This window comes from Cloeon dipterum, chromosome X, assembly GCF_949628265.1.
Source record: "Cloeon dipterum chromosome X, ieCloDipt1.1, whole genome shotgun sequence".
Taxonomy (NCBI): Eukaryota; Metazoa; Arthropoda; class Insecta; order Ephemeroptera; family Baetidae; genus Cloeon; species Cloeon dipterum.
The window spans coordinates 10,599,418-10,623,628 of record NC_088790.1 but is presented as its reverse complement, the minus strand read 5'-3'; the positions used below and the strand labels follow the sequence as shown (position 1 = coordinate 10,623,628).

The following is a 24,211-nucleotide window of genomic DNA, read 5'->3' as shown; positions in this document are numbered from 1 at the left end:
TTCGTTGCTCCCGTTCTTTTGTGTCGCATGATTATTCAACGTACGCTACCAGAAAAAAATTGCCCACGATTTGGATGGCGTTTTTAATGTACTCTATCTTCTGCGTTGCAGAATTCGAATCTTCTGTCACTGGCTGTGCAACCACAGTCTTTTCGGCAACATCATCTTAGTGTGCATCATGATCTCTTCGGCACTGCTGGCCGCCGAGGACCCTTTGGACGGCAACTCCGACCGAAATCAGGTACATTTCATTTCCCAATCGGTCCGCCTATTTGAAACTCACGCCGGAATTGCAGTTTCTAAATTACTTTGACTACTTCTTCACAACCGTGTTCACCATCGAGTTGACGCTCAAGATGATATCATACGGCTTCATTCTGCACGAAGGTGCCTTCTGCAGGTCTTCGTTCAACCTGCTTGATTTGCTGGTCGTTTGTGTTTCACTCATTTCGATATTTTTCAGGTACGGTGATTTAAATTTAGTTTACGAAAAACTTAGTTTTACTTATTATGGAAATGACTAAGTCGAATTGCGTTTCAGTTCTGGAGCAATCTCAGTAATCAAAATCCTCCGTGTTTTCCGCGTGTTGCGTCCATTGAGGGCCATTAACAGAGCCAAAGGACTGAAGGTAACTTTGAAATTAACTCCGTCCTGAACGAGCTGAAGCACTGAGAATATCAATATCCCGATTTAAAAATTCAACTCCTAATTTTGCGAATAAAAAATATTATTTGTCTCTTATTTCAGCGAAGATAATATGATAAATTATTTGTTCTTTCTTTAACACGAGTATCAGAGACTCCAATTTGGTTCAGATTAAAGCTGAATTAAATAAGTTTCGATTAATTTATGTCTCGATTTGAACTTGCTACTCCCTTATTTCGTATAAACCAACGTTTGACTGAATATTAAAAGCTGATTTTACGCATTATAGCATGTAGTCCAGTGCGTGATTGTCGCAGTAAAGACTATCGGAAACATTGTACTAGTTACATGTCTCCTGCAATTCATGTTCGCTGTAATTGGAGTCCAATTGTTTAAGGTACGCCCTCAATTGCAGATTGACAATGATTTTATTCTGGAACATGACGTGATCAATGTCTTATTGGCAAATGCACTTCTTTGGGGTGTTTTTTTATCATTTTAATTTTACCAATTTATTTTGGAACTTCATTTCTTTCCACCTTCCTCTCATCTCGCCTCTTTTGTTCCTTTCTTCTTTCTGACATCACTTTTTTATTTTTCTCTTCATTTACTTTCTCACTCTTTTTGTGTGCGTGTCCTAACGGAGTTTTGTTTAGTTTTACTCTTTTTGCCGCAGATTCCGATTTTTATTTTTTGATTAACTTTTATCCTTTTTTAATTTAAACTCACAATACTCTTGATGGATTTTTTACTTTTTGCCGGTTTTTTGGTGTTGTAACGTCGTTAAACAGGTGACTTTTGTAAAAAAAAAACACAAGCATTGATGAGAATTACGTATGCAAAGGAAAGTTCAATTTCCCCTGTTTGACGACTTGTACTCGTGACAGTTCTCTGAAAATCTTGATTGCCTTGTCGGTGTGAAGTGTTTTCTCTTCACCTCTCTAATGAGCGTTTGAGAAAATAATCTTGCATGCGACTGTCAACACTCATTATCCTTTCTCTAGAGAGCAACAGATTCTATAAATATAGCTATTTTTATTATATTTTACTGTCCGTGTCTCTAAAAACTGTCCACATTTCAAAAACTCTATATATACATATTACTTAATAATCTAGAGCAAATCGAATAGCGAACTAAATAGACTGTAGGAGAATTTGATAACTCGTTCCCGTCATGTGTCTCTCCTTGCAAGTATGATAATATCAATAAGGATACTTCTTCCTATAAATAAAACTTTAGAGATAGAGCATGATGAGAACTTTACTATTCTCTAATCAAAAGGCTTCTCCATCGATTCCATTAAGCCACAGCAGGATCGTCTAAGCTGCAAACACAGTTTTTACAGCAGTGAGAGAGAGTTTCAGATCCAACACACGCTACAGTTATTCACTCTTTTGTACATACATGTATGTGAACTCTGCTAAATACCTTTTCAAGTGCAAACTCTTCGCCACGTATTATTGTTTTTCTTTCCTCTTCAATCTTTAATCTGATTTTTTTATCTTTAAAATATTATTTAATGCCTTAAGCTCACTCGCATCACTAAAAATTCATCATAAAAGCCGTCTCAAAAACATCTTTCTCAATCATGCCTCTCAGTGGGAATAATGTTGGGAGTTCTCATTCAATTGCATATTAATTTTCAATCTGGCTTTGTAAAACCTTTTACTTTAAATATCTGAAAAGCGTGCTTAATATTTGGGAAATGCCTATTAGAATCGATTTAGCTAATTTATTAAGCGAACCCCTTCTAGGCGAGAGCATCTATTCTCTTAAAATAAATCTAGCCTAGCCGAATCCAGATTATTTGATAAATAGAAATACAGAGAAAACCAAAATAAGACTTGTTTAAACAAACACCCAGCAGACCCCATTAAATAATCAAGAATGTGTAAATACGGCACGCTGATGTACCCGTGCTGACTGTAAATCGTGTCGATTATTTATTTAATCTAAAACTCTGCCGACAAACATGTCTAATTAATCCGAAAATGCTAGCTGTGTAAATAAAAGTGGTGACTAAAGACGAGACGATTAAAACCAAATATTATCTACCTGTCGTCGCTCGCGTCTCTCAAGCTTTTATGTGTGCTGGTAGTCAGCAGGGCCTCTTTAACTCTCTTTAGAACTTGTATAACGTACGCAAGCTGCTGCTGATCTCTTTCCTCATCTCTTAAACATATATTTTCCGTTTTCTTGATCACGATATATACGCAATTATTTGCTGTTTCTCACAATCTTCAAAGGTGCATTTGGCAAAAAGTCTCTCTTTCAATCGACAGAGATTTTTAATTGCAAAACGAGGGCACGACATTATTTATGTTAATTTCCGCTCCCCCTGTCTCTCTCTCGAAGTGACTAAACTCGCTCGCCATTCGAATAAGAACTTTTATAATCGAAATAACTCTCTCTCCTGTTTCACACTTGACTGATTGAATTTTAATTTTGATTTATATATTCAGTATGTAGTGAAATGTGTACTAGTTGCCATTAGGACCATTGGCAATATTATGTTGGTTACATACCTCCTTCAGTTCATGTTCGCCGTGATAGGAGTCCAACTTTTTAAGGTAATTAATTCAAACACTCGCCCGAAATTCTCTCGTTATACTTTTAGTACACTTTTACTGGTTATATTTATTATTATATATAAATACATTATTTTACAATACCATATATTTACTCTCCAAAACCAATACCGAATATATCTTATATATGATACATTCTCTCTTTTTGTAAATCATCTACATCACACATACCCACTTCATTTCCCTAGAGAATTTTTATATGATTTCACACACTTAATTTATCACTGTCACTTCTTTTCGTTGTCCATAAAATATATATATATGCGGTTTAGAAAATCACACACGCTCAAGACCACCACTTAATGTTAGGTTTATTTTTTTCAGTAGAGTTGGAACTAAATACATTTTTGCGAATCAATTTTCGCGTCGATTAATCTCAAAACTCATCTCGTTGCGGTAGTTAGGCTCTTCATCCTTCTTGCTATATTCTGCTCATGGCTGTGTACCTGCTGCAAAGTAATTTGTCCTAATTTGCGTAAGAAACGATACGAAATGCACGTGCGTGATTTGGATGCGTGTTCGCAGGCATGCCTCGCTGACGCTTCTGTACTTGTGCAAGAGTAGTGATTGTGTCTCTCACTTGCCAAACTGTCCGTTTTCCAATTTATTTTTTGGTGTATTATTGCCTGCTATCTCTCTCATTATACGAGAACCGAATCATCGGGCCACGGCGGCTCCGTGCACGCACGCGGAGCCATTCGGCTGCGCGGGCGGAGAGGCCGCCGTGGACCGCACTTGCACATATACTATATCTCCAGAAACACGCTCACTCGTGCGAGCCGAGCACTGATCTACTCTTCTTTTGCAGGGAAAATTCTTTAGTTGTTCTGACGCCTCGAAAGTGACTGAAACCGATTGCCAGTGAGTTCAATTTTATTTATTTTGACAAAAAAATAATTATTTTCATTTTTATTGCTTGGTAACTATTAAAGTATGAAATTTTTAGTCGTTTAGACCTTTAACAACGGCTTAAATCACCAGAACGAACTTAATCGTCTGAAGGGTTTTTGTAGTGAGACTGCAAAACGCCGGCGTGTTATCATTAACAAATCTTAATCAGTTAAATTTTTTCCAATTTAAAATCTGGTGTAAAACTCATCTCATTTTCTGACTTAAAAAATATTTCATCTATATTTATTTTCTTTGAATTTTGCAAGCCTTAAGAAGAAATTTGGTCTTCTCAAACAAATATTATTATTTATTTAATTATAACAAAATTATTCTAACAAATTAAATAATGAATCCTAAATTATAAAACCTCCCAGAAGAAACTCGCTGCAATCAAATTATATAACCTTAGAGTTTTCTTTTTAATTTCCAGTGGCACATATTTGATATTCGAAGGAGGCGATATAAATAAGCCGGAAGTGAGAAACAGAACATGGTCAAGAAACGTGTTCCACTTTGACGATGTCTCAAAAGCCATGCTCACATTGTTTACCGTTTCCACGTTTGAAGGCTGGCCAGGGTAATTTCCCAACCCCTTTCAACTCCATCCCGTGGACTAATTACTTTTCCTGATGATCTTCAGTCTGCTGTACACGTCTATCGACTCTAATGAGGAGGACCATGGACCAATTCACAACTTCAGGCCGATCGTGGCCATTTACTACATCATCTACATCATTATTATTGCCTTCTTCATGGTCAACATCTTCGTCGGTTTCGTTATTGTCACTTTCCAAAATGAGGGCGAGCAAGAGTACAAAAACTGCGAACTCGACAAGAACCAGGTGAACCATTCGAATTCACTGCTTGCTTGGATTAACTATAATTTTGGGTCCTTGCAGCGCAACTGTATAGAATTTGCGCTGAAGGCGAAGCCAGTGCGGCGATACATTCCAAAACACCGGATCCAATACAAAGTATGGTGGTTCGTGACGTCGCAGCCCTTTGAGTACACCATTTTCATACTGATCATGATAAACACGATCACGCTAGCGATGAAGTTCTATCACCAGCCCGAGTACTACACTCAAGCGCTAGACGTTTTGAACATGATATTCACGGCCGTGTTCGCACTCGAGTTTGTTTTCAAGCTAGCGGCTTTCAGATTCAAAGTGAGTACAATTGCAGGAAAAGCGTTTTGTCGTCACATTTGAAACTTTCTTTGCAGAATTACTTTGGAGATGCGTGGAACGTTTTCGATTTCATCATCGTGTTGGGCAGTTTTATTGATATTGTGTACTCGGAAGTGAACGTGAGTATCGCAGCCTTAGTTTTCAATTAATAATTACATTTTGCAGTATATTTGAGTTTCATTCATGATCTTGTAATACTTGACAGTATACACGATTGGCTAATTATTTCAAAATTGTCTCAAAAATCTAGCACATTGGCGAATTTTTAATTGTCACACACAATTAAATATTTCCTTTTGTTGTGTACTCTTTATGTTGACTTTATATAACTAACCTTCGTTTTATTCCATGTCTTCCACCAACACCACCACCACTGCGAATATTAAATAATTTCTGTCTCAAAAACAATTCCTAAATCAATATGTACTTCTTCCAATATTCGACTCAGACCCCGACAAAAATGCAAAAGGTTTGTGGTGCGTTCTACTTCATACCTATATAGCGCAGTTTCTATTTATTATTATTACTATCTATTTTTTCATTTTCCTCCACGAACTTCTCACTTTTCTTTTCTTAGAAGCAGATTCTAACTCCGTAAAAACGCACACACCTGTAAAAATCATGCGAGTAATTCTCGTTTCTAAAAACTAATGCAATGCGTGTTGACACGTTATCCGGTTTAGCAGCATCAAAAGCGGTAGAGCGACGGAATCTTTAGATGTAAAACCCAACCTCTCTTGCAAATGTGGTGTTATTACTTTTACTCTTTTAAAAAGCATGAGCTATAAACGAACTAATCGCTAAGACTAACCCCAAACGCGCCTTCTTGTCATAATTATTGTACATATATGCAAACTTCACAAATTTAATCTAGAGACCAGTTTTCTGGCACCTACATAGTCGTTAATAGAATGCCACTCACATGTGTATTTACGAACTAATTTCACCCCCGAAATCATCGTCCTTGCAATATTAGTTACACACTCGATTACTCACGGAAAAACCGAATCGAAAATTTGCAGCCCGGAACCAACATTATCTCCATCAACTTTTTCCGTCTCTTCCGTGTGATGCGTCTAGTGAAGCTGCTGAGCAGAGGCGAGGGCATCCGAACCCTTTTGTGGACGTTCATCAAGTCCTTCCAGGCGCTGCCCTACGTCGCCCTGCTCATTGTCATGCTCTTCTTCATCTACGCAGTTATCGGCATGCAGGCAAGTCCATCCGACGCACGACTCAAATCTCGAAATTCACATTTGTGTGTGTATGTCCGTAGATGTTTGGCAAGATCACCATGGACCCAGACACAGCTATCCACAGAAACAACCACTTCCAGACATTTCCTCAAGCGGTTTTGGTCCTTTTCCGATCAGCAACAGGTAATTTTTAAATTCATAAAAATTTAAAAGTTGAAATGCGTGACGCTGTAAAAAAATAAAATTAATCTATTATGGAGATCAATTGTATTTCGATCAAAATATCTGAGTGAACGTAAAATTTATTGATGTTTTTGATCATTTGAAATCAAACATTTTTTTAAAACTTCAAAATTAATTAACTTTTTCTGTTTAGGTGAGGCCTGGCAGGACATCATGATGGACTGCTCTGCTCGTCCAGGCGAGGTCAAGTGCGACGAGAAGTCTGACGAATACAAGTACAACGGCAACAAAATTGACTGTGGCTCCAGCATCGCCTTTCCATACTTCATCTCGTTCTACGTGCTTTGCTCGTTTTTGGTGCGGATAAAAATTATTCAAACAGAAACAAAATTAACCATCCTTTCTAGATTATTAACTTGTTTGTTGCCGTCATCATGGACAACTTTGACTACCTTACGAGGGATTGGTCCATTCTCGGACCGCACCACCTCGACGAGTTCATTCGCCTGTGGAGCGAGTATGACCCCGACGCCAAAGGCCGGATTAAACACCTGGACGTGGTCACCCTGCTAAGGAAAATTTCGCCGCCGCTGGGTTTCGGCAAATTGTGTCCGCACAGGGTGGCCTGTAAGGTGAGCGAAAATTGAATAAATATTTATTTCAAAATCGCAACTCTACAAATTTAAATTTATTTTTCAGAGATTAGTGTCCATGAACATGCCGCTTAACAGCGATGGAACTGTGTTGTTCAACGCGACGCTGTTTGCTGTGGTCCGAACGTCGCTTCGAATAAAAACCGAGGGCAACATTGATGATGCCAATGGCGAGTTGAGGGCAGTCATCAAAAAGATTTGGAAGAGGACGAATCCAAAGTTGCTGGATCAAGTGGTGCCACCGCCAGGAGGTGACCTGAAATGCTAATATTTCCCCGACAGTTGATAATTTTGGTTCCCTTTGCAGTTGACGATGAAGTCACGGTTGGAAAATTCTACGCTACATTCCTCATTCAAGATTATTTCAGAAGATTCAAGAAGCGAAAGGCAGAGGAGACCCAAGGAGGGGATAAGGAGTCGCTCAACACTGTCACCCTGCAGGTTCGACCAATATCTGAAAAAATTTTATGTGCAAAAAAATATTTTTAAAGTTTTTGTATGGGAAAATTTTTGCTGCTTCTAATGGGCAGAAAAAAACTGCTGTTCGCTTCAAGATAATTTTTTCTCTTCAATCTTTCCCTTTTGCCTCTCACCATTCGTAAATAATTTGCTTTATTTCATATCGTTTCAGGCTGGTCTTCGCACTCTTCACGATGCTGGTCCAGAACTGAAGAGAGCCATTTCAGGCAACTTAGAAGAGCTGATAGATGATAACCCTGAGCCCATGCACAGGGTAAGTTGAGCTTCTTTTTAGAGTAACTTGGCTGACAGCGTTTGTTCCGCAGCGAAATCATTCGCTTTTTGGAAGTGTTTGGTCGTCCATGAGGAGAGGCCACAATTCATTCCGAGCTCGATCTTTGAAAAACGCTCAACCAAAGGTGAGAACTGTCACGATACTCGGGCAAGACGCACAAGCACAAAATGCATGCTGTCAAAGCACTCTGAGTTTCCCAGCCGCGCCCTTGACTTGTTCTCTTCTTCCCCAACTGGCCTACCCCTTCTTACAGTTGCAATTCTATCATTTGTGACAGATATTCCGTTTTATTTCCCCCTACAATTGAAAACACCGATTTTTGACTCCCCATTGGTCCCATTTCTGTCTGCAAACAAAAGCAACTGGCGAATTTACAACATGACATTTCTATCTCAATTAGCTGAGTGTTCTATCTCCTCGAGTTATCTTCTTAAAGCTACGTTTTTGGTGTGTAGAAAGCCTTCATTGTTGTACGTACGATTCCCTTCTTGCAGATTAATCATTTGGATGTACCAGGAAGAAACCTTAGAAAGGTATATTACCTTCAAAACTCTCAAAATTCTAATCATCTTATTGCATTTTTGTGTCATTGCGATATGTGTGTTTGCACGCTCCAACTATAGCTAGTTTTGTGTGGTTGTATTTTTCGTATTTTTATTCATTATTTAGACAATAGAATAACTTAAACTGTTTGAAACTTAAATTCTTTAGTTCACTAGGCAGAAAAGATACTAAATCCTAGTTGATTTAGAAGTGGTTTAAAATAATGCACAGCGCATGTTTCCACTTTTTAATAGAGCACTTTTGTATCATTAAATTTCTATGGAAGCTTTTATTCAGCAGCAGTTTTCTACTATTGTGATCTTCAAAATCATTAAGTGCCTCAGAAGATCTAAATTTTTGCTTGGCTCTATTTTTTCCATTTAAATCCCGCCAGCCACGAGCAAAAATCTGAATTCACATTTGTACCAGGTTTCTCCAACAAATTCGGTGGAGTTGCAGCCGTTGAACTCCTTCCAGAAGGACATTTCGCACAATATCACGTCCGGAATGAACAACTTAATGAACAATCTGATACCACTCAAAGGAAGGTAGGCTTTACTAAATTAAAACAATTTCGAAACTTTGCAAATTCATTTTTCTCCTCTCAAGTGATGTTGCAATCTACCGGGACGACGACATCCCGCAGAGAAGATTCAAAGTGTCCAATGGAGATCCGGAGAACAGATACACAATAGTCGAGTAAGTAATTTGAAAGTATGCAACCGGCTCCGCCAAAGAGAGGAGCGGATTGCATAACCTGCGAAATTCACGGGGATTTTGTTCATTTTTCATTTACATTCTTATTTTATGTACGCAGTGGTGGGCAGTTTATACACCCATCCAATAATTATGGTAAGCGAAGCAGATTTCGAGTGGAAGCCCGAACCTAACCCTAAAATTTGCAAACTGAGCTCCCCTTTGACAGAAGTGTGCCGTGTGAGTTTTGACCTTCCTAACATACACAATTAAATTTTGATCTTGGTTTGGTTGTTGAAATGTGGCAAACTACAACTTAATTATTAAATGTGTAAAATTTTATATGAAAATTGTAATATTTATTTAAATATTTGTAATTAAAAATTGTACATGCATAACATAAATATTTAAAGGATCAGGATTTGTGTTTTATAGTTATAATGATAGACAGATAAAAATTGTAAATAATTTATTCAAATATTTTAGATTAGCAAAAATATTTTTTTGTTTTTTTTTTAAACCACAAATTTCTGTAAAAATTCAATTTGGTTATTATCAAAATCGTAACAGGCTATTTAAAAAAATTAAATCGGCAGTCCCAGGTTATTTCAATGAATTTTAAATACTGATTTGAAAATCATTTTCATAAATAAAATTTTTAATTTTTGTATGGAACTTCTTACTACACATTTTTATACCACAATAAATCTTGTTTTAAAGCCTCAATTTGCCTGATGTCTTGGCGATCATTCCGATGTTACAACAAAAAAAAACAGTAAACTCAGTCCTCAAACGTTCAGGAAGGGCGCAAAATAGATTTATTCAATTTTTGGGGGTCCAGGGCTTATTCTGGGGGCCGTCAGGTGGAATTTTTTTCCCAGTGTGTGCTGTAATTACTAATGCATGATTGCATGCGTTTGCGCAACAGCATGGAGGAGCACAGTCCGGAGGTGACGCCACCTACGCCGCCGCCGCGGCGCCACTTGTCCCGCCTGAGCGGCTCCTTCCGGCTGGGCTGCATCGGGCGGCAGCAGAGCGAGGGCGGCGAGCCGTTCAGCCGCATCGCCGGCGGCCTCAAACTGGCCCAGACGCAGGCCATGGCCGTCGCCGGTTTCGCGCCGCACGAGGCGGCACCCGCGCGACGCCGCTCCTCGCAGACCACCGCCGACCAGCGGCTCACGTCGCGCCACCCCTCCCCGCTCACCTACCGAGCCTCGTTCCACGGAAGGGGTACGCTCCTCTGAACATCCTCCGCCAATAATTGTGATGCGACTATGTATTTCAATTCAGCTATTTTCCTTTCTGTAAAATACTTTGCTCGTGACGCGGACTTCATTAATTTATTTTGGTCTATCTTTCACTGTGAAATAATAATTATATTTTTGCCCCGGAACTAGTTTTTCGAGCAAATTAGTCTGTGTTTCTTTTTCTATAGCTTAATTAACTACAAAAGGATTTTTCTAAGGTTCTTACTCTTTTTAAAGAGGCTATAGGTTGTTGGTGAAGGTCGTTTTGTGATTTCTGATAAGAAAGCTCTTCTGAAAAAGCTTCTTTTAACATGATTCTTAAAATTGGCTTGCTTATAGTTTCATTTGAGTAAGTTCCTAGTAATAATATCTACTATGATTTGACTATTAAAAATTTCTTGGCACCTTTCTTTGAAAAACATATAAACAGAGAATTTTGTTTTCAATCCAAATTCTAAAAATGAGAATTTGTTAAATTTCATGAAATTTTCTGCATTCCCTCATGGCAAATACTAACTAAATGCATTTAAAAATGCAATAAAACCTAATTTTTGGAAGATGAAACATTTAATTGATTTCTAATAAAAAATGGCTTTGGAAAACGGTTTTTATAGAGTTAAAATAGCTTCAAATTGAACGATTTGAGCTGAATTGAAGTTCCCGGCCATGAATATAAAAGTTTTCACCCAAAAATTAATTTATTATTTTATTATCTATCTATAACTACAGACGAAGATTACGCGACACGAGTGATTTGTATGCTTCAAGCATTTTATAAAAACAGCGTAATCACTCTTCCGACTTTGAAAAACACGTAAGAATCGGATGTTGACCTTCTCAATTAACAAAAACAAAGTTGCATTTTAGCTCGCAATTTTCACATTTTCATTGACGGGAAACATACAGTCGCCTCTCTCTTGCTCTTGTCCTCTGCGTTTTCAAATTGAACTCTTAACTATTTGTGTCGTTTTTGTGTGTTTCTGACTAACCGCATGTTCTGCAGAGTCTCAGCACCGTGATTCCAGCGCCAGCCTGTCCACTGAGAGACTGTCTCATTCTCTTCCAGGGAGCCCTGCGGAAAGTAGACCAAAATTCGGAGTCATTGGCTCTGCCGAGAGTTTGGTCGGAAGAGTAAGTTTGCTTTTTCTTACCTTAAAACATATCTCACCGTAAAAATTCATTTTCTTGGGATCTTTTTCCATGAACTTTTCCCAAAAAACCTTAAAGAAGTAATTTAAATCAAATGCAAAAGTAACAAATGCTACAACTGAATTGAAAAGTGGAAAAAATATCTTGGAATAAAAATGTTAAAAGAAAATGGGAAAGCGACTTTCTGCCAATTTTGCATCCTTATTTTTGGATATAAAAATGAGATAAATGGCCTCATAATTGCATACTGACCATTTGTATGTGTCCAAAAAAGCTCTTATTTCAAATCAGATGGTGATAATTACACAATTTTCTCAAACTGGCTTAAATTTCTACTTTTTAGGTCATGATCAGGGAAATTATCACAGATTCTTTCGAGATTAAATATTTTTTAATAATATTATCATATTTTTCATAAACTATTTGTACTATTGTGAAATTTTAGATTAAAAAATTACAAATATTCGCAGGTGCTTGCTGAGCAGGGCCTGGGGAAGTACTGTGACCCCGAGTTTGTGCGCAACACCTCCAAGGAGATGCAGGAGGCGTTGGACATGACCGAGGAGGAGATGGACAGGGCGGCGCACAAGCTGCTGCTGCAGGAGCGGCACGGACGGCCTCTGTCGTTCCGGCAGCAGAACGCCGAAGACTTATAGCATCAACGGGCCGCCGCCGCCGCGCTGCTTTTGTCGGGACAGTGCCGACAGTTGATTCACTTTTTTACTTCTTTGTTGTCGCAAAGCACTCTCTCTGTTGTTTTAACTCTGCATATTATTTGAATATCTGCACTGATTATGTGTTCAACTAAGGTGAAATCAAATGTGATTGTGAGAAAGACTCTACGACAGCCGGCCGGCAAGAAAAATGCAAAAGATGAAAACTGACTCTAAAGATTTCGCGACGTTTTTATACTTGAACGAAAAGTGCCTTTTTCATACTACTGTAAAAATTGTGACACACACACACACACACACGCATGCAAACACACACGGACACGAATACACGCAAACACACATAAACACACGCATACGAACTTGCTATTTATTATGGATATAATTATTATATTGATTGTGATTGATGGATTCAAATCTAATTGTATAATTCCCAGCTAAACGCGAGATTAATGAAATTATTCGAGTTTTCGACGTGACTACTCGAGAGAGAACAATGTTGATTGACGGTTACCATTGTGGATTGTTCGAGTATAATCTGTCAACATCTGTAAAAGGGTCACTCTTTCGTCGCGTTCGCCCGCCCCGCGCGGCCCAAAACTCGATTCGGACCTTTTGCTAAACGTGGGTTCGCGCGGGCGGCAGCGCCGGACGCAATCTCACGCACTATTCCTTCCACAAGTCCACCTGAAATCCTGCCTAAATGAGATATGAATGACAAAACGAACCAATTTCTCTGTAGCGGTTTAGTCTGACTCACACTTCTCGGTCCAAGTTGACGAACTAGAAGAGGCACTGTTAAAGTGAAGAAAATTAAAATTAATTCTAGAGTGATCTTGGCATCCTTTTGGGCCACCTCGAATGCAGTGAAATTCAAAATTTTTCTCCTCGGAATGGTGTTGTCCTTGTTGAACTGTTCATATTTATACACTCTACTATTAGAGACCTCAACTTCAAAATTTTGAGAGCAGATATTTAGCATTTTTGACTCACTGAAAATGAGTACTCTTTGCCTTATAGTGCCAAAAAGAGTAAAACGCAAAGGAATCTTAAATCTAAAGCTTAACAGGAAGTTCTCTAGGCTAAAATTTGTAATGATTAAAACACCACTTGAAACCACTTTCCAACACATAAACACACACACACACATACACACACAAAAGGTAAACTTGGATTTAGTGAAGTCTTCTCGGTATAACAAACTCTCCTTTTAATACTTACATTCAGTTCCTCGATTTAACACGACGTTTTCAATATATGCATAATTTAATTTAAAAATATTTTGTAAACAATGAACCTTTTCGAGCGCATTATATTGTAATAGCCGAAATTGTTATCGATCAAGAGAATAAAACTTACTTCTGCATCAATTGAAATTTTCTGTCACGCGTATCTTGATGTCAATTTGGAATTTGTAAAAGTTGCTGTTCACGCATAAAACGAAACTTGGTAAAAACGGGAAAATTCCGACGATGTTATTATATAAATATACAAAAGAAAAAAACAGAAACACAGAAGCGCATCTCTCATTTAAGTGTTGATCTAAAAACACACAATCAAAGCAGCGCAAAACGGGAAATTTTCCAAATGGAAATGTTGAAGAAAAGAATCAAATTTAGTACACATGTTAAGCAATTGTTGAATGTAATTTTTTATACCACCACTCGGATTTGATGTGCCAAAATGAAGATGAAAACTTGTTCAGACCGCATTATTATTCAAAATTATGTACCAATCCAGGAAACAGTAAAATGACAAGAGTCACGTTATTGATCTATGTATTCAAGATCTACGCATATAATACAATTATTTATATATTGACAATCATGTTATAATTGTGTGTCCTATCTCTGTTTTTCCACATCATGGTTAAAAATATATAAACAATGGTCATTCAAGCTATTCAAATATTTTTTATTGGAGGACTAAATGAAATTCAGAGTATTTTTTTTATTTCATTTAAATCAATTTATTTGACAAAAAGAATTATCAACTGAACAAGAGCTCCCGTGGTTTCCTAACAAAATTCGACACGCATTGTACAGAGAACAGCGATTGCAACGTGTTGATGACGTCCCATTATTGCAGGCAAATACACATTTTTCTCCTAGTAATATTTATCGATTAATTTCGAACCAAATGCCGAAGCACTAAAAAATAGAAGCAGAGAGCTCTTCTGAACAGAAATCTCTATTGAAATTGTGTACTTATATAACCTTTGATATTCTTCCTTCGTAATTGTCGCACTTGTTACGAGACAGATAATGCGTGTGTTATTATTCTTAATCTTTGGTATGAAGAGAGCCCTTTTTGCTCTCCTTTGCGGTTTCGGGGGTAGTTTTTCGTCCGACACAGTAGTGATATCCTCGGTGAGTGAGATGTGAGTTTCGATAGAAATACATACATCCGTCGACGTGGTGTGTATGTACAACATTCTTAGCTTGCTCTTACTCGTTAAGATAGTCCCTGTTGCTGATATGTATTTTGTTTTCCACGACATGCGCCCATCGCAGCATTTATACTCTCAAAATTAACGTACTTCCTCTTCTTACATATTTGTACAGAAACACCGACTGTCTGCTTATTTAAAAACATTCATCTGCTAAACGACTTTTATCGACGAGAAAGAGAGATATAACTGATGAAATTCAGCCTCCGCTGGACCAATCCGAAGGCTCAGTTTCAGGAGTCGATTCAGAGTAGGCTGAATTTGCCGAACGAGAGAGAGTATATTATACACAATTTTGATTGGGAATGATGCGAGATACACAGTTTAATTAACATCATTGCGTCGACCATCAACCTTTTTTTTAACAAAGCTATAGTTTGTACATCAATCGAGTTGGCTTACACGAGAAAACGTAGGAGGAAGTCATCTCTATTCAAAATATTCACAAATTGAAGAGACACGCAACAATCAAACAGGCAGCAGGAGTGTAAGTTAAACTTAACCGCGAAATCACAGCGACCATTGATGAAATTCAACAATTGTCAAATAGCAGCGTATACACCATATAGTGCGAGAGTATATGGAATATCGTTTTGAACATTCAGTCTTAAAAATATTTTATATGTATTATATATATATATAAGTACGCGCAGAGTTGCGGAAACAGGATGGCGGGTTGTGCGAGAGAGCGAGAAAGAGAGAGAGAGAGAAGCGGAGTAATAAATATACGTTCAGGCTCTGCTCAACAGGGAGAGGAAACGGTCTCGAAAGTCAGGTGCTGCAAGAACCAAAGTTGCCGATTTCCTTGTCGGCGAATGCAACGAAGCAAAAGAGTCAACCGTTTCTTAGCAGTATTACTTCGAAATCTCACTGTTCTTTAAGGCGCATTTTTAATTCAAGTTATAAAAAATACATTTGAGTAAAACTTAGGTCAGACACGAAAGACGAAATGACGAGAACTAATCACTTTAATCACACCTCTAACAATAGAGACTTGGTAATTTTAGTCGGCTGCATTTTATTCTTAATACATATAGGTCCTTAAAACTGATGTAATTAAAATGAATAAATTAAAAATAAATAATTTTATTTAAAAATCTAAAATATAATTCAGCAACTTATAAAGTGTTGCAAAAGAAATTTTTATTAAGGGTCCAGTAAGTTGGAAAATATTAAAATAATAATGTTTTGGCTCATTGACTAGATACGTTAAATTAACATAAAATGTTCTCCATCTTAGAATGAAAACACCTTTTTTGGTTTCAAATTTCCGACTAAAATTGCCGAGCCAATTCCTATTCCTAGCATTCTTGCAAAATCTGGACTGTGAGAAACCGTTTGAGACAATTCACACTGCAAAATCAAGTCGAGGTTCAACCCTTTGATTGCAGTGTTTATGGGATTGTGTGGCCTCTTACACAGAAGTATGACGACACATTAAATGATCGAACTAAGTCTCTAAGAGTAAGCTTTGAGCACGTTGAAAATTATAAAAAAGTCAGCTGCAGCAAAAATTAGCACTGACCATTATACTCTCACACGTCCCTTTTAGAATTGTCAGTTCGGCTTTCACACGACTCGGGCCGGGGAGGGGGAAATAAATAAACATTTACATGCGAGTATGTGTGATACCATTTTGACTCATTCAAGCGCACGCACGCACGCATCCCGGATTGAAATTTGTTCAAAAAAGGAAAGGAAAAACGCACCAGGCGCGAGTATCTGCCTATCCCTTATGGGACAATATTACATTTTGAGCACTCTTCGTAAATTTAATCAAATGCAGCAGCGTACGAGAGCCGGTGCGTCGTCGCGAGGGCAGGCCAGACGTGCGTTTGCCTCGACGCTCCGAGCCGAAGCAGAGCGTACATAAAAAATTACTTACATTATTACTATTTATTAAATGCGACTAGAGTTCATATTATGCGTGCTGCGGCCGAGGCACTGCCGATCGCGACGCGCGGGCACTTCTCTCTTCAATCAAGAAATTAAGGATCGCTGAAACAAGCCTTGCTTTTTGATTGAGTCGATCACAAGAAAGTTTCGGCGTGATTGGCCGAAGTGCTACTGGTAGGCGCTTTCCTGTAAGTTGCACTGTTCATTGTGAGTTTCCGTACATTTTTGTCCGGGTGGAAGACAATGATATAAATCTTTGGCGAGTACAGACAGACTAAAGCTACTGAAGCACTCAGGCTGATGGCTACGCAGAGTGTGGTTACTTGTATCTGAAACAAAATTGGGAAAAGGAACCTTGATTAGAGTGAGAGCTAAAACATAGTTGTTAATTCATAACATTATAATAATTATTGCATCAAAGAAAAAATATTTTTAAAAAATCACTCTAAATTACCAACACATACCTTATTTCAAAATTAAAACATTTTCATTGGAGTTAAATGTTACCCAATAAAAAATCCAAGTGTTTTAAAGGTTTTTTTACAATTTTTCTAAGAGGTTGAAATTTTTAGGGATGAGCACCCCCTAAACCCCTCAGCTAGTCAGGGGAGATCAAGTGGAGTCTAGCGGCGTGTAGTTTATGTAATTCTGATGGTTAGATCCCGAGATTTGAAATTGATAATATTAGCAAAGCACGGAAAAGTCAAACAAATTCGTTGCATTTCGAGATTTTAAGAGTTATTTCTAGAAAACAATAAAGAACACAACTCTGAAATTTTCACACAAGTTCACTCATGTCAACTTTTAAGCACATTTTTTAAATTGAAAAATCCTTAGCTTATTTCCAAAATTTAAATTGGAAATAAAAATTAACAGTACCTTGACCTAGGATACCAAATCTGGTGTCAGTTCAATCGGGCTTGGCGAGAAGAATCCAAAGCACACCTTTTTTTAAATCGCACCACGGGAAGATGAGATAGTGAGGGTCTCAAAGTTTTGCAAAATTGTCCCGTAAATACCCCGAAAATGAATATTTTGTTTAAAATTTTTATGACAAATTCTAAATTTAAAAAAATTCGTTTTACACCAGAAAATTTCATTTTTCACCTCATAGGAGTTGCCGGTTCCAAAGTAGATTGGAATGAACGCCAGCCAGATAATGCAGGTCGTGTACATGGTGAAGCCGATGAACTTGGACTCGTTGAAGTTCTCCGGGATCTTCCTGGTTTTGACCGCGTACACGGTGCAAATCGTGATGAGCAACATGTTGTAGACTTGCGAGATGAGGAAAGACGAGTCGTGAATCTTGCACTTGAGGATGACCTGCGTGCGGTCAGGGTAGTAATGCCTGGTGCCCGGCGTCTCCACCAGCAGCCACACCGCCGTGAACAGCACCTGCCGCGTCCCAGAAAACAAGATAAGCAAGCGGGATAAACAGCGGATGTTTTCGTACTCAGCCTCCAGTTCGTGTGAATATTGATCTAGGCCTGTTTCGCAACACTCGGCAAAACATATTTTCAGCCGACACAGCCACTTTGTGATTTACCGACGCCTGTGTGCGTTGGCTTATTTCCAGTTGTCATTTGGTTGGCAGTTACCAAGTACGCAGAATTTAAAAATCGGCTGCCCTCATTACGCTTGGTTGAATACAATTTTTATATCAAAACAGACACGAACTGGTTTAAATGTGTTTAGTGTTTAGTATTTTTTCGAACGCAAACTCAAAACAAACAAAAAATCTCTGCTACGCTCCCCGCTGGCAAAGGATAACAAACACCAGCAATCTGTTATAGACTACAATGTTTGTTTTATGCCGAAATTTTTCGTTTGCTTTTAAAATTGCTATATTGATCGCTCCACACGGATTTCCACAGACTGAAGGCTGAGTATAAACTTGAAGACACGGTTCTTTTACCTGCACTCCAATGAAAGTGCACGTGATGATGAGCTGCGATCTGGGACTGATGAAGTCGGGCCTTTTAGCCGACTTGGCGGCCGAATCAAAAATTCTGGATATGCGATTTGTCTTGGTGAGCAGCGCCCCGTAAATTATGGAGAAGCCGCCGCCGACCCCAAAGCGCTGCAGGATGCACGAGGTGGTGGTCGGCTTCACCAGCAGGGCAAAGGTGTTCAGGTAGCACAAAAGGATGCCTCCGAGCAGCAAGTAGCTCAGCTCGCGGCCCGACGCTTTCACCTAAAGTGTGAGCCCAAGGGAAGAGATTTAATTTGTTTTTTAAATTAATTAAAATTGCTAGATAATGGCTTCGCAAAATGAGAGAAAATTATATTGACAGAGATTATTCTATGCAATATAAATTTAAACCCATGACGAAATATTAAAATCTAAATTTCAATTCATTGTTTCTGGTCCTAGCTGTGTTGAGGTAGATTTAGTAATTTAAATTTTCGAGAATATTTAAAGTGCATCGGGTGTGGTGAACTTTGAGAGTTAAAAATTATTTCACCAGAAGATCGAAGTCCGTAATAAATATACTAGGCAACAAAAATGATTCGCACCACAGTTGGCTTTTCGAAAGCGGTGGTTTATATTGATTGTCTGATCTAAACTAGAAAAATTCAAATTTCGCTGATTTTTATAGAACTTTTACAGCACCAAATTTGCGTGAGAGATTTCGATTCCTCGTCGCGTCAAGGAGGTCTATCAATCGGGGTGAAATTATTAGAAAAATTCAGACAAGTTTGGATTATACTCAATCCTTCATAATTGGTTCCTGCAGTGGCAGGCTTTTCTTGGGTTCGCAACATAATTTCTCCTTTAGAAATTGAGAAATGGAAATTTAAAACAATATCCACCTTGAACATTAGATAAAAAAAGGCTTTTCGAAGCAATTCAATCATGAATTGCGTAACTGATTTAACCCCTATATTTTCCTCTAACTATTTCAACGAAAAATGCCTTGGATATAGAACTGTTATAAAAATTCATCTTGAAATAAAATTTTCTTTCACCATGAGAACGTCACTGATGACTCACGTGGAAAGCATCAAGCGTTTTTGCAGTATATACCTTGTTCCAAGAAAATTAAAATATTTTCCATTTCAACGCTTAAGGCAAGAATGCAAAGGAAATAAAATCCAAGCTTTTCCAAAGAAGTACTGACTATAGGAGTGTCGTTGTTGCGAATGAAGAGGATCACGACGCCCATGGTGAGGATGATCCCTAAGCAGGAGATGGCGGCTGGCACGATGGCAAACAGGCTGTCCCAGCGCATGTACTGCAGCGGCAGGTCGAAGCAGGACAGCTTGTCCGGGTAGGGCCATCTGCCAGGCCCGCAGTCTCGACACGTGAACTCGTCATACACGAACTCGTAGTCCTCGCACTTGTCGCAAATCCAGCAGCACGTGTCACCCTGGCAGGAAGATATTTGATTTTAAAAGGCTGTGTCCAAAGAGAAGAAAAATTCTGAAGAAATGAAAGACTGGAATTTTAGTTTGAAAAGATAAAAGAAAAACAGACAAATTTGAATGGCATTGAAGCGATTTTGTTAATATTTTTACTAATTTGAAAGAGGAAATGGCCAGGATAAAATTCTAATGTTTTGCAGTCAAATTAAATTAAAGGTCATTTTCTTTCTCTGGCGGTGGTTGAATTTTTACACAGTGCGAACGGCTTTTCCGACACGAGCGTGGATGACGAAGGGAAAAATGTTTACCTGTTGCATTTTGATCATGCCGACAGCGCACGGCAACGAGCAGGCTGAGGTGGGAATGACGTCCGAGCCCCGGTTCCACACGAGTTCGTCGATGTTGAGCTCGAGAGAGTGAAACCACTTGCCCACGACCTGAAGCGGTTAATTTAATGATGACACAGCTAGTCCAATTAGTGGCACAAGCCAACGCAACACGCGCCGTTCTTGCTTGCAGCGAGTGGCCGCGCCAGACATCAAACGGACGCAAACATAAGCACCTCTCTTTGAGGACACGCCAGCAAAATGGATAAATGGGCTCAGCGTAATTGCGGTCGTGCGTCCATACTGCGCTCGACTCTGGTTACAAGTTTCTCAATTACTTCCCGATGGTTAGACAGGAATTTATTAATAATATATGGGCTGTTCTCATATTGTGAAACTTTCGATTGGAGGCTCGCAGTTTGCAGCTTGGGCTGACAAAATTTTAGGCAATTTTACTGAAATAGGGTGGGCTGGATTCGCCGAAACTGGTTGAGTTTAATTAAACAACTCTGAATTTCAACGAGGATAAAGTCTGTTATTCAATTTCTGCTATGCAGGGAACCTCGAGAGAAAATTTGCTCTCGAGAAGTTTACTGACAATGAATATTGATTTCAAACTTCTACTTGATACTCCAGCGTTTCTGGAGAGTTGGATGGGATGCACTTTTGACGTTTTGCAGTTTTAAACGTTTAACAGCTTTAAACTCTTTTTTGTGAAATTTTTAAGACCATGAAAATAATTCGTTTTTTTATCAAAATTTCCGTCCTGAAAATTAATCAATGGAACACTCTGGAGTTAGTTTTCCACAATCTAGCTGGATGTTTCATTTGAGCGCTGAATCCGAATTTATGCTTTTCAGAAAGTTTCTGATGACTGAGAAGGGTCGCTTGTTAATTTTCGTTTCCGCTGGTGCACATTGTGCGAGTTGGCAACGCTTCGACGAAAAGAGACACTTTCGAATGCTTTTGACACTGACGCGGGACGAAAGGGTTCTTCGTTGCAAATCAAATTATTAGGACTGGCACACACGAGCGCGAGTTCGTCTCAATTTGCCAACATTTAGCGAGTCGTATTTCGGACGTGAAAGGCAGTTTAGCTTCTATTCAGGCCAGACTTTGAATGTTCCCGGAGGGTAATTCTAAACGGACGCACCTTGTAATGGTAGCCAGAGGTGTTGGGGAGCTTTTGGTAGTTGAGAATGTCGTAGCGCGCCAAACCGTCGCCCTGGCTGTCAAATTTCACCTCGCTGTTGCCCAAATCTGAAAACACACATTAGAAATTATATCTTTTGACTGATGTTGGTAAATGCAGTGTATTGTATATCCTAAACGAAAGGCACACCACTGAAACAAGCAGTTGTAAATTTGAGTAAATTTTTTTGGTACTGATGCGTAATTTTAAAATATTTTATTTTTTAACCCTTTTTTGAAATTCCCTTTTATCTCTCTCAAATAATTTTGTGAATTGTCCGGACAAAATCCCTAGAGCTTCTAAAAATCAAAGCCTAAAATTTCAAATTACGAGTCTGTGCCAATATTTGTTACTCCAATGAACAACTCCTGCTACAACATCATTAGCATAATTTTCCAAAAAAATCCAAATTCATGAAATTTAACTGCTTGGAACGAGTTCAAGTTTATTTTAAGTATGAGAATGAATGTCGCTAATGGTAGGAAAATGAAAGTTGTATAAAACGTCAAAAGCACTTTGCAAATTTTGCATGAGTTCATACATTTCCTGAAACTATATTTGAGGGTGTTTGCTCATTTAATAGATATGTTTTATTCTTGAGCCTATGCTCAGAACATCCCGTAGGCTACGAGCTCGCCGGATGTCCCTATAACACCACCTAGCGCTTAAATTGGGGCCCGAGTGGCCGCAGAGGAGCTTTGACCCAATGTGGCCATCTTTTCAACTCCTGGCACCGAGGCATTTCATTGAAACGCCAGTCATTTGTCCCTTAGGCCACTGGAAAGACATTCTGGGTTTAAAAGTCTAAAACAACATCCAAATTTAGTATAGCTGATGAATATTATTCTTCGTGACTTTTCCTGTCCTTCAATTTGGTGCTCTTTCGATTAGCTCATAGCAAGAGGAATTTTAAGCTCACCTTACTTTTTAAACTAGACCCCTACAAGTTGAGATATTTTGTTGTAAAGATTTTCCAAAAGGCCCGTCGTATAAACGAGAAAGGATAAATATTTTTGACGAATCTTTCTTCCTTGTCTGAGCCAAATCCGTCACGATTCTATAGCGCACTAAAGCACAAAGAAATAATTCGTTCATTAACCGTCTAATTTCCACAGCCGTTTTTCGTGTAATTGCACGGATTTGCTTATTCAACACAGGTAAATTAATCCAGCAATTAACACCACAAATTACTTTGTGCATCCTTCTCTGCGTGAAAGGGGCACACAACAAATTAAAACGAGGAAAAACAGAAATTAACGTCACGCTGAAGCATAAATCTAGCTTAAATTAAGTGGAGTTTGCGAGCGTTGCGGAATAGCCATATAATTCCTCCCTCTCATATAACACTAGATTGAAATTTACTGCTAAATTTAGGCTCCTTCCGCTTGATGGTCTCGCAATTTTCTGCGCCACTTTTCATTTTGCACATCAGACGAAATGCAAACACATATAGCGTAAATTGTTGATGCGGGGACTGCCAGGGAAACCGCAATTAAATGGCACGCGAAATGTGTTTCAGCTCTAATTAATATTAACTTGCCTCGGGTGCGTCGCACAAAAGCTTTTTAATCAAATCGGCCAGTCGTGCTGATGGATTTTGTGCACAAAAGGTTTATCCAGCAGAGCTGCGGGCTGATCGGAATGCCAGACTGCATTTCGTTTGATGCGATTGCACAGGGTATGTTTGTCAGGACGCAGTGATTGCAAACACCGCATTTATTTGCTCGAAATCAAGTGTATGCATGCGACTGGATATGCTTTTCCTGCAGAGCAGCTTTGCCGGGAAATTCGATTCTCGGTAATTTTATTTTCCAAGTTCTCCGTTGCCATTAATTGGCGATGCCAGCGAGCCGTGAATTATGCTTTGAACACTACTTGAGAAGTCATTACAGTGAAAAGCTATTTTATGCCACATGATGCTGTGTGAGTACATTGCATCAGCTCGGCATGTTGTGTGTGGAGGATATTTTAATGAGAAGCCGCATCACTAATGATTATTATTTCAAGAAAGATTATATTCGATTTTTAACTATACAATTAAAGAGAGTATAACTTTAAGCTTTTCTACCGTTTTAACCAACAAACAACCCATTACAATTCCTTAAACTATATTTTTAAAATTCCTTGAGATATGAATGAATTTAAATATTTAATTAATTCATAAGATTCTCACGCTTTTCTCAAGGTTTTCTGGAAATAATAAGTTCATACAGATTAAGTCTCTATTATGCAAGTTTATATTTACAATAAGTCATAAGTTAAGAATCTGCATCATCATGTTCTAAGCAAAAACAATTAACCCTAGAAAATTGACAACAATCTATCAAACGTTTAATCCATTTAAATGTTTCCAGATATTAGCCAGGAATTGCTTCTGCCGATCTCTTTTACGCTAGTTAGAAAGCTCTTTGACAGATTTGTATTTGAGGATTTGATTTAATTATATTAAATAGGAAAATAAAATATTAAAATTATGTTGCCCGTCTAGTCTTTATCTCATAAATTCCCTTGCGGATACAATAGAAATTCTAACATCATTTTAATAATAAATCGACTCAATAGCAGTTGAAGGAATAT

The 24,211-nt window shown here is 38.4% G+C and overlaps 2 protein-coding genes across 16 annotated transcripts in view; one reads left to right on the top strand and one right to left on the bottom strand.

Moving 5' to 3' along the window:
• Positions 1-14,307, top strand: part of Ca-alpha1D (Ca[2+]-channel protein alpha[[1]] subunit D) — a 59,591-nt gene extending 45,284 nt beyond the window's left edge. For 6 of the 14 annotated variants that reach the window (XM_065495403.1, XM_065495402.1, XM_065495392.1 and 3 more), the window contains 24 exons: positions 112-241; positions 297-463; positions 542-629; positions 936-1,043; positions 4,044-4,096; positions 4,557-4,703; positions 4,767-4,968; positions 5,026-5,295; positions 5,352-5,435; positions 5,765-5,785; positions 6,339-6,527; positions 6,590-6,692; positions 6,886-7,049; positions 7,100-7,324; positions 7,392-7,596; positions 7,653-7,786; positions 7,977-8,078; positions 8,131-8,223; positions 8,594-8,632; positions 9,072-9,190; positions 9,252-9,341; positions 10,267-10,568; positions 11,589-11,716; positions 12,205-14,307. In XM_065495403.1, coding sequence (XP_065351475.1) covers positions 112-241; positions 297-463; positions 542-629; positions 936-1,043; positions 4,044-4,096; positions 4,557-4,703; positions 4,767-4,968; positions 5,026-5,295; positions 5,352-5,435; positions 5,765-5,785; positions 6,339-6,527; positions 6,590-6,692; positions 6,886-7,049; positions 7,100-7,324; positions 7,392-7,596; positions 7,653-7,786; positions 7,977-8,078; positions 8,131-8,223; positions 8,594-8,632; positions 9,072-9,190; positions 9,252-9,341; positions 10,267-10,568; positions 11,589-11,716; positions 12,205-12,390 — 3,349 coding nt within the window. In that variant the 3' untranslated portion in view covers positions 12,391-14,307. Of the gene's footprint in view, positions 1-111; positions 242-296; positions 464-541; positions 630-935; positions 1,044-3,109; positions 3,218-4,043; positions 4,097-4,556; positions 4,704-4,766; positions 4,969-5,025; positions 5,296-5,351; positions 5,436-5,764; positions 5,786-6,338; positions 6,528-6,589; positions 6,693-6,885; positions 7,050-7,099; positions 7,325-7,391; positions 7,597-7,652; positions 7,787-7,976; positions 8,079-8,130; positions 8,224-8,593; positions 8,633-9,071; positions 9,191-9,251; positions 9,342-9,459; positions 9,495-10,266; positions 10,569-11,588; positions 11,717-12,204 lie in introns of all 14 variants that reach the window. The other 8 variants (XM_065495393.1, XM_065495398.1, XM_065495394.1 and 5 more) reach the window with 6 other exon arrangements.
• A 75-nt stretch (positions 14,308-14,382) lies between these two features.
• mGluR (metabotropic Glutamate Receptor) overlaps positions 14,383-24,211 on the bottom strand; it is a 64,351-nt gene continuing 54,522 nt past the window's right edge. For both annotated transcript variants that reach the window (XM_065495408.1, XM_065495409.1), the window contains exons 8-13: positions 21,596-21,702; positions 20,425-20,553; positions 19,873-20,121; positions 18,666-18,944; positions 17,858-18,145; positions 14,383-17,079 (exon numbers count right to left, since the gene is read on the bottom strand). In XM_065495408.1, coding sequence (XP_065351480.1) covers positions 16,885-17,079; positions 17,858-18,145; positions 18,666-18,944; positions 19,873-20,121; positions 20,425-20,553; positions 21,596-21,702 — 1,247 coding nt within the window. In that variant the 3' untranslated portion in view covers positions 14,383-16,884. The remainder of the gene's footprint in view (positions 17,080-17,857; positions 18,146-18,665; positions 18,945-19,872; positions 20,122-20,424; positions 20,554-21,595; positions 21,703-24,211) is intronic.